The sequence below is a fragment of the Palaemon carinicauda genome, chromosome 31, assembly GCF_036898095.1.
Source record: "Palaemon carinicauda isolate YSFRI2023 chromosome 31, ASM3689809v2, whole genome shotgun sequence".
In the NCBI taxonomy this organism is placed as follows: Eukaryota; Metazoa; Arthropoda; class Malacostraca; order Decapoda; family Palaemonidae; genus Palaemon; species Palaemon carinicauda.
The window spans coordinates 9,638,380-9,648,379 of record NC_090755.1 but is presented as its reverse complement, the minus strand read 5'-3'; the positions used below and the strand labels follow the sequence as shown (position 1 = coordinate 9,648,379).

The following is a 10,000-nucleotide window of genomic DNA, read 5'->3' as shown; positions in this document are numbered from 1 at the left end:
TATGGAAAAACATTCATATGTGACTTTAACTAAATATCATAAACCCTCCTTCACTTAGTATTTCCAGTGTCGTTTTTATACCTCTATAGTATATCTAATAAGGAGAATAGTAAGTAAAGAAAATGTTTTTCCTTTATAAAAATATTTTCGAGCAAATCGAAATGATTTTTGCCTACAAAAAAGTTTTTTTTTTTTTTCGAGCAAATCGAAACGTTTTTATGCCTACAAAAAGTCCTTCTTTTTTATATAAAAATGTTTTCGAGCAAATTGAAATGTTATTTTGGTCACAAAAAATAAATTTCTTTATAAAAATGTTTTCGAGCAAATCGAAATTTTCTTGCCAACAAAAAAAGTAAATTTCTTTATTAAAAAAAAATGTTTTTTCCAGCAAATCGAAAAGTTTTTATGCCTACAAAAAGTCAATTTTTTAATAAAAATTTTCTCGAGTAAATCGAAATGTGTTTTTGCCCACAAAAAATATTTCCTCATAAAAATGTTTTCCAGCAAATCGAAATGTTTTTATGCCCAAAATAAAGTTAATTTCAAACGAACATTTCTTTTGCAATCTTTGATTTTTTTTTTCCTAATACTTTGTGCAACTTACGAAGGTATCTCCTCTCAACCTTCCGTTGGCCAGTGCATTGTGATGTCAAAGAGAGAGGCAAAGAACCTTATCAGTGTGATTAAAATCGTGTCTTTTGTCTACGTTTCAAAGTGTTTTCATTATCCTTTACCAACTGAGTTGATTTCGCTGTTACTCCAAACAAAACCTCCTGGCTAGTATAGTGGTAACGTATTTGCCTAGCATTCGCATGGCAGCAGATCGATCCCCGCCTGGGACCGTGAGTTTAAGCTGTTTACTGGAGAAGCCACTGCTGTGGTTGGCTACCACAGGGGGGGGGGGGCACCTTGCCCGGCTGACGTTCTGATGGAACTGGAACTGAAAGCAGACACCTTTGACCTTTAATAAAGGGGTTCTTGTTTCAAGGTCGCTTATGAATGGCAGAGCCAAGCGACAGTGACAATGCCCTAGAGATTGATCACACCCAAAGGCTCCTCTCCATCCAAGTTAGGACCAGGGAGGGCTAGGCATTAATAATAATAATAATAATAATAATAATATTAATAATAATAATAATGATAATGATGATGATGATAATAATAATAATAATAATAATAATAATAATAATGACAATAATTATATTAATAGTAAATACTACTACTACTACTACTACTAATAATAATAATAATAATAATAATAATAATGGTAATTATAATAACCATTATAATAAATAATAATAATAATAATAATAATAATAATAATAACAATAATAATAATAACAATCATAAAAAATAATAATAATAATAATGATAATAATAATAATAATAATAATTGCAATCCAGCCTACTTGCATTCCCCAGAGGAAATTGATTCAACTCCTTTCTTGGCCTCAAAAAGCCAGTCTTCAACTGAGTCTCCCACGTGAGATGCCTACGAAATTGAATTAATTGCAGACTCGAAAAGAAGACGGCCAAGAATGATGAGTATAGTGTTGATGGTGGTATGGTGATGGCAGTGAGAGGGCGGGTTGTTATGGTGGTATGGTGATGGCAATGAGAGGGCGGGTTGTTATGGTGGTATGGTGATGGCAGTGAGAGGGCGGGTTGTTATGGTGGTATGGTGATGGCAATGAGAGGGCGGGTTGTTATGGTGGTATGGTGATGGCAATGAGAGGGCGGGTTGTTATGGTGGTATGGTGATGGCAGTGAGAGGGCGGGTTGTTATGGTGGTATGGTGATGGCAGTGAGAGGGCGGGTTGTTATGGTGGTATGGTGATGGCTGTGAGAGGGCGGGTTGTTATGGTGGTATGGTGATGGCAATGAGAGGGCGGGTTGTTATGGTGATATGGTGATGGCAGTGAGAGGGCGGGTTGTTATGGTGATATGGTGATGGCAGTGAGAGGGCGGGTTGTTATGGTGGTATGGTGATGGCAGTGAGAGGGCGGGTTGTTATGGTGGTATGGTGATGGCAGTGAGAGGGCGGGTTGTTATGGTGGTATGGTGATGGCAGTGAGAGGGCGGGTTGTTATGGTGGTATGGTGATGGCAGTGAGAGGGCGGGTTGTTATGGTGGTATGGTGATGGCAGTGAGAGGGCGGGTTGTTATGGTGGTATGGTGATGGCAGTGAGAGGGCGGGTTGTTATGGTGGTATGGTGATGGCAGTGAGAGGGCGGGTTGTTATGGTGGTATGGTGATGGCAGTGAGAGGGCGGGTTGTTATGGTGGTATGGTGATGGCAGTGAGAGGGCGGGTTGTTATGGTGGTATGGTGATGGCAGTGAGAGGGCGGGTTGTTATGGTGGTATGGTGATGGCAGTGAGAGGGCGGGTTGTTATGGTGGTATGGTGATGGCAGTGAGAGGGCGAGTTGTTATGGTGGTATGGTGATGGCAGTGAGAGGGCGGGTTGTTATGGTGGTATGGTGATGGCAGTGAGAGGGCGGGTTGTTATGGTGGTATGGTGATGGCAATGAGAGGGCGGGTTGTTATGGTGGTATGGTGATGGCAGTGAGAGGGCGGGTTGTTATGGTGGTATGGTGATGGCAGTGAGAGGGCGGGTTGTTATGGTGGTATGGTGATGGCAGTGAGAGGGCGGGTTGTTATGGTGGTATGGTGATGGCAGTGAGAGGGCGGGTTGTTATGGTGGTATGGTGATGGCAATGAGAGGGCGGGTTGTTATGGTGGTATGGTGATGGCAGTGAGAGGGCGGGTTGTTATGGTGGTATGGTGATGGCAATGAGAGGGCGGGTTGTTATGGTGGTATGGTGATGGCAGTGAGAGGGCGGGTTGTTATGGTGGTATGGTGATGGCAATGAGAGGGCGGGTTGTTATGGTGGTATGGTGATGGCAGTGAGAGGGCGGGTTGTTATGGTGGTATGGTGATGGCAATGAGAGGGCGGGTTGTTATGGTGGTATGGTGATGGCAATGAGAGGGCGGGTTGTTATGGTGGTATGGTGATGGCAGTGAGAGGGCGGGTTGTTATGGTGGTATGGTGATGGCAGTGAGAGGGCGGGTTGTTATGGTGGTATGGTGATGGCAGTGAGAGGGCGGGTTGTTATGGTGGTATGGTGATGGCAATGAGAGGGCGGGTTGTTATGGTGGTATGGTGATGGCAGTGAGAGGGCGGGTTGTTATGGTGGTATGGTGATGGCAGTGAGAGGGCGGGTTGTTATGGTGATATGGTGATGGCAGTGAGAGGGCGGGTTGTTATGGTGGTATGGTGATGGCAGTGAGAGGGCGGGTTGTTATGGTGGTATGGTGATGGCAGTGAGAGGGCGGGTTGTTATGGTGGTATGGTGATGGCAGTGAGAGGGCGGGTTGTTATGGTGGTATGGTGATGGCAGTGAGAGGGCGGGTTGTTATGGTGATATGGTGATGGCAGTGAGAGGGCGGGTTGTTATGGTGATATGGTGATGGCAGTGAGAGGGCGGGTTGTTATGGTGGTATGGTGATGGCAGTGAGAGGGCGGGTTGTTATGGTGGTATGGTGATGGCAGTGAGAGGGCGGGTTGTTATGGTGGTATGGTGATGGCAGTGAGAGGGCGGGTTGTTATGGTGGTATGGTGATGGCAGTGAGAGGGCGGGTTGTTATGGTGGTATGGTGATGGCAGTGAGAGGGCAGGTTGTTATGGTGGTATGGTGATGGCAGTGAGAGGGCGGGTTGTTATGGTGGTATGGTGATGGCAGTGAGAGGGCGGGTTGTTATGGTGGTATGGTGATGGCAGTGAGAGGGCGGGTTGTTATGGTGGTATGGTGATGGCAGTGAGAGGGCGGGTTGTTATGGTGGTATGGTGATGGCAGTGAGAGGGCGGGTTGTTATGGTGGTATGGTGATGGCAGTGAGAGGGCGGGTTGTTATGGTGGTATGGTGATGGCAGTGAGAGGGCGGGTTGTTATGGTGGTTTGGTGATGGCAGTGAGAGGGCGGGTTGTTATGGTGGTATGGTGATGGCAGTGAGAGGGCGGGTTGTTATGGTGGTATGGTGATGGCAGTGAGAGGGCGGGTTGTTATGGTGGTATGGTGATGGCAGTGAGAGGGCGGGTTGTTATGGTAGTATGGTGATGGCAGTGAGAGGGCGGGTTGTTATGGTGGTATGGTGATGGCAGTGAGAGGGCGGGTTGTTATGGTGGTATGGTGATGGCAGTGAGAGGGCGGGTTGTTATGGTGGTATGGTGATGGCAGTAAAATGGCGGCTTGTTATGGTGGTATGGTGATGGCAGTGAAATGGTGGTATGGTGATGTCAGTGAGAGGGCGGGTTGTTATGGTGGTATGGTGATGGCAGTGAAATGGCGGGTTGTTATGGTGGTATGGTGATGGCAGTGAAATGGCGGCTTGTTGTGGTGGTATAGTGATGGCAGTGAGAGGGCGGGTTGTTATGGTGGTATGGTGAGGGCAGTGAGAGGGCGGGTTGTTATGGTGGTATGGTGATGGCAGTGAAATGGCGGCTTGTTATGGTGGTATGGTGATGGCAGTGAAATGGTGGTATGGTGATGTCAGTGAGAGGGCGGGTTGTTATGGTGGTATGGTGATGGCAGTGAAATGGCGGGTTGTTATGGTGGTATAGTGATGGCAATGAGAGGGCGGGTTGTTATGGTGGTATGGTGATGGCAGTGAGAGGGCGGGTTGTTATGGTGGTATGGTGATGGCAGTGAAATGGCGGCTTGTTGTGGTGGTATAGTGATGGCAATGAGAGGGCGGGTTGTTATGGTGGTATGGTGATGGCAGTGAGAAGGCGGGTTGTTATGGTGGTATGGTGATGGCAGTGAAATGGCGGCTTGTTGTGGTGGTATAGTGATGGCAATGAGAGGGCGGGTTGTTATGGTGGTATGGCGATGGCAGTGAAATGGCGGGTTGTTATGGTGGTATGGTGATGGCAGTGAAATGGCGACTTGTTGTGGTGGTATAGTGATGGCAGTGAGAGGGCGGGTTGTTATGGTGGTATGGTGATAGCAGTGAGAGGGCGGGTTGTTATGGTGGTATGGTGATGGCAGTGAAATGACGGCTTGTTATGGTGGTATGGTGATGGCAGTGAAATGGTGGTATGGTGATGTCAGTGAGAGGGCGGGTTGTTATGGTGGTATGGTGATGGCAGTGAAATGGCGGGTTGTTATGGTGGTATAGTGATGGCAATGAGAGGGTGGGTTTTTATGGTGGTATGGTGATGGCAGTGAAATGGCGGGTTGTTATGGTGGTATGGTGATGGCAGTGAAATGGCGGCTTGTTGTGGTGGTATAGTGATGGCAATGAGAGGGCGGGTTGTTATGGTGGTATGGTGATGGCAGTGAGAGGGCGGGTTGTTATGGTGGTATGGTGATGGCAGTGAAATGGCGGGTTGTTATGGTGGTATGGTGATGGCAGTGAGAGGGCGGGTTGTTATGGTGGTATGGTGATGGCAGTGAGAGGGCGGGTTGTTATGGTGATATGGTGATGGCAGTGAGAGGGCGGGTTGTTATGGTGGTATGGTGATGGCAGTGAGAGGGCGGGTTGTTATGGTGGTATGGTGATGGCAGTGAGAGGGCGGGTTGTTATGGTGATATGGTGATGGCAGTGAGAGGGCGGGTTGTTATGGTGATATGGTGATGGCAGTGAGAGGGCGGGTTGTTATGGTGGTATGGTGATGGCAGTGAGAGGGCGGGTTGTTATGGTGATATGGTGATGGCAGTGAGAGGGCGGGTTGTTATGGTGGTATGGTGATGGCAGTGAAATGGCGGCTTGTTATGGTGGTATGGTGATGGCAGTGAAATGGCGGCTTGTTGTGGTGGTATGGTGATGGCAGTGAAATGGTGGTATGGTGATGTCAGTGAGAGGGCGAGTTGTTATGGTGGTATGGTGATGGCAGTGAAATGGCGGGTTGTTATGGTGGTATGGTGATGGCAGTGAAATGGCGGCTTGTTGTGGTGGTATGGTGATGGCAGTGAAATGGTGGTATGGTGATGTCAGTGAGAGGGCGGGTTGTTATGGTGGTATGGTGATGGCAGTGAAATGGCGGGTTGTTATGGTGGTATGGTGATGGCAGTAAAATGGCGGGTTGTTATGGTGGTATGGTGATGGCAGTGAAATGGTGGTATGGTGATGTCAGTGAGAGGGCGGGTTGTTATGGTGGTATGGTGATGGCAGTGAAATGGCGGGTTGTTATGGTGGTATGGTGATGGCGGCTTGTTATGGTGGTATGGTGATGGCGGCTTGTTATGGTGGTATGGTGATGGCAGTGAAATGGTGGTTGTTATGGTGATGGGAGAGAAATGGTGGCTTTTTATGGTGGTATGGTGATGGCAGTGAGATGACGGCTTGTTATGGTGGTATGGTGATGGCAGTGAAATGGTGGCTTGTTATGGTGGTATGGTGATGGCAGTGAAATGGTGGCTTGTTATGGTGGTATGGTGATGGCGGCTTGTTATGGTGGTATGGTGATGGCAGTGAAATGGTGGTTGTTATGGTGATGGGAGAGAAATGGTGGCTTTTTATGGTGGTATGGTGATGGCAGTGAGATGACGGCTTGTTATGGTGGTATGGTGATGGCAGTGAAATGGCGGGATGTTTTGGTGGTATGGTGATGGCAGTGAGATTGCGGCTTATGGCAGTACATGAATCCAGTGAATCCGGATCATGGTTAAAAATCAGGTTCATGACAGTGAGAGAAAAATCCCGGTATCCAGAGAGTATTTGAATAAAGATAATGGCAGTATGATGGTGGAATTATGATGACAGTATGAAGGTATCGTTGAAAATAAGATATAAGCAGTATTAAGATGGCAGTATTCTGATGGCAAATATTCATAGAATAGTAGAAAGCATCATAAAGACAGTATTCCCTTGGCAGTTTATAAGAGTCGTTAAAGATAAGATAAAGGCAGTATTCCGTTGGCAACTGTACAATTCAGTCATACTTAGTATTGTAATGACAGTATGAAAGAAAAGCAATAGGAATGGTTAAAAATTATATATATACACAGAATAGTCTGGCATATTCCAGTCTATGAAATTACCTGACGAAACGATGGTAATGGTGGTACAATGATGACAGTAGGTATATTGATGAAAAGAATTAAGGTTACAATAATAAATAGAATAATGCTTATCAGTAAGCGGACTGCATTATGTTAAGTATCATCATCATCATCATCATCATCATCATCAGCATCATCATCATTATTATTATTATCATTATTATTATTATGATTATTATTATCATTATCATTATTATTAGTTATTATTATCATTATCATTAGTTATTATTAATATTATTATTATTACCATTAGTAGTAGTAGTAGTAGTAGTGGTAGTAGTAGTAATTTTGCTTTTACTTCGTACTTTTAAAATACCTTATGCTTATCTGGATTTTTGTTAAATATAGTGTGATAGTTACATGGATTATTTGTTATATACACAAATACATACATAAATATGAATAAAACCAAAATGTATTTAATCACTAAAAGTGGAAAATGCTGTATTAAACATGAAAATAAAATCAGATAATAACAATAAGAATTAGCAATTAACATAAAATATTAAATGTAAATAAACATAAAAAACTAAGCAGCTGAAATTAACTCACTCTCTCTCTCTCTCTCTCTCTCTCTCTCTCTCTCTCTCTCTCTCTCTCTCTCTCTCCTCTCTCTCTCTCTCTCGAAGTTTAAAATTTAAATAAAAATAGAAATCTTGAAAGGAAAAAATAATTCTTTTTCTTTTAAAAGAGAACGTAAAATTACTTTAGAAAACTCTTAAAATAATCTTTCGAGAATAAATCTACACAAAACTTATCTCTGAAGAGAGACGAACAGAAATGGCCATTTTCGTGTTCGTCCAGACTTTTAAACAAAAAGCAGCTGCACGTCTCTTACAGCTGCACCACGCACAGTAAACATTATTGCAGCTGAACACGCAAGGGACACTTTTTAAGGTTTTAATAATAATAATAATAATAATAATAATATGTTGACCAGGCTGACATGAGTCTTTTTATAGTTTATAAATGTCATATCTGTTTTTGACGTTGTTAATAGTTCATATATAACATATCTGTTTCGACGTTGTTACTGTTTTAGAAGGATTTATTGTTAACTTGTCATCATTTATTTATTTCCTTATTTCCTTTCCTCACTGGGCTATTTTTCCCTGTTGGAGCCCTTGGGCTTATAGCATCTTGCTTTTCCAACTAGGGTTGTAGCTTGGCTAGTAATAATAATAATAATAAAAATAAAAATAATAATAATAATAATAATAATAATAATAAAGATTTAAAGGCCGCTCATGAATGGCAGAGGCAAGGGACAGTGACATTACCCTAAACTGTTGAATAGTCTGATAAAGTTCAAAGGTCGCTCATACATGGGAAAAGGAAGGGATAGTGACAATGCCCTATCAAGCAGGACAATGCCCTAGAGACTGGCCGTATATACAAATGATCAGTGCCCAAGCCCCCTCTCCACCCATGCTAGGACCAGGGAGAGCCAAATAATGGCTGCTGATGACTCAGTAGGTAGACATATGGGCTCCCCCAAAACCCCAATTCTTAGCTTACAAGGCTAGTGAGGTTGCAATGACCAAAGGAACTAACGAGTTTGACAGGGACTCAACCCCAGTCTGGCGATCACCAGGCAGAGACGTTACCAATAGGCCAAAGGGGATAAACAGTATTCTGAATTCTTGCAACTTGAGCGAAGGATACAATTTGAAATTCATTTTCGATTAATTTTCTATTTTGGTTAGATCCTGTTAAATACTGTATTCTGTACACAGTGAGTGGCAAAGCATACACAGATATTCACAGCCATTGCCTGTTTCCTCACTGGTCCTAGCTTGGATGGAGATGGGTTTTGGGCGCTGATCATATGTATATATGGTCAGTCTCTAGGGCATTGTCCTGCTAGGGTAATGTCACTGTCCCTTGCTTCTCCCATCTATGAGCGACCTTCAAACTTTATCAGACCGTTCAACAATAATATATTCGCTATAAGTTGAACTTGTCTGATTACATAAAAAGTTAGGTTAGGTTAGGTTAGGTTAGGATGTAACTCTGTAACTATAGTACATTCTTTTTAGCGAGGCAGATTTGCACCGACTCGTAGGGGTGAACCTTTTAGCTCGGAAAAGTTCCTCGATAGCTGATTGGTCGGAAGTATTTTCGTCCGAATACTTCCGACCAATCAGCTATCAGGGAACTATTCCGAGCTAAAAGGGCACCCCTGCAAGTCGGTGCCAATGTGCCTCACTAAAAAAATTTACTATAGTTACAGAGTTACATCCTAACCTAACCTATAGTAGTTAATACGTAAAATGTTGTTCCAGTAGTAAATTAGCTTAAGTGATTTATTATATTTTTACGATGTATTCAAGTAAATTATTGTTATTCTCAGATTTTTTAAGGTTCAAGTTTTTCGAAATTTTGGGGGGTTACTATTTTTCTTAACAAAAAAAGTAATTTCTTGCTGAGGTTACAAACCATTCGTTAAATGCAATATTCCAAGAGTAAGTTACGTTAAAGAGACATTTTTTATTTGCAAAATCAATTGCAAACAAGACAAACCTTGACAATAAAAACAATTAAACTCGGACCATTTAAACTCAGATACAAAGTTTTTAAAACAATCAATATCATTGTTGTACCCAGTCGATTAGTGTGTGTGGGAGAGAGAGAGAGAGAGAGAGAGAGAGAGAGAGAGAGAGAGAGATTTTAAGCAATCAATATCATTGTTGTAGTCAGTCAATTGGAGAGAGAGAGAGAGAGAGAGAGAGAGAGAGAGAGAGAGAGAGAGAGAGAGTGAGGAGAGAGAGAGATTTAAACAATCAATATTATTGCTAGTAGTCAGTCAATTAGAGAGAGAGAGAGAGAGAGGAGAGAGAGAGAGAGAGAGAGAGAGAGAAAGAGAGAGAGAGAGAGAGAGAGAGAGATTTAAACAATCAATATTATTGCTAGTAGTCAGTCAATTAGAGAGAGAGA

The 10,000-nt window shown here is 43.2% G+C and overlaps 1 protein-coding gene across 1 annotated transcript; it reads right to left on the bottom strand.

Moving 5' to 3' along the window:
• Positions 1-4,606: 4,606 nt before the first annotated feature.
• Positions 4,607-6,683, bottom strand: LOC137625091 (uncharacterized). The gene is made up of 2 exons (XM_068356023.1): positions 6,383-6,683; positions 4,607-5,058 (listed from the first exon to the last, which is right to left on the bottom strand). The coding sequence occupies exons 1-2, from the start codon at positions 6,681-6,683 to the stop codon at positions 4,607-4,609; spliced, it is 753 nt and encodes a 250-aa protein (XP_068212124.1).
• Positions 6,684-10,000: the final 3,317 nt, after the last annotated feature.

Excerpts from the sequence above, each read along its gene's own strand:
- LOC137625091 (XM_068356023.1), bottom strand. The coding sequence starts at position 6,683 with ATGAACCTGATTTTTAACCATGATCCGGATTCACTGGATTCATGTACT. Across the intron at positions 5,059-6,382 it reads TCACCATACCACCATAACAA|CCGTCATTTCACTGCCATCA; the intron begins GCCACCATTTCA and ends CACCATAACAAG.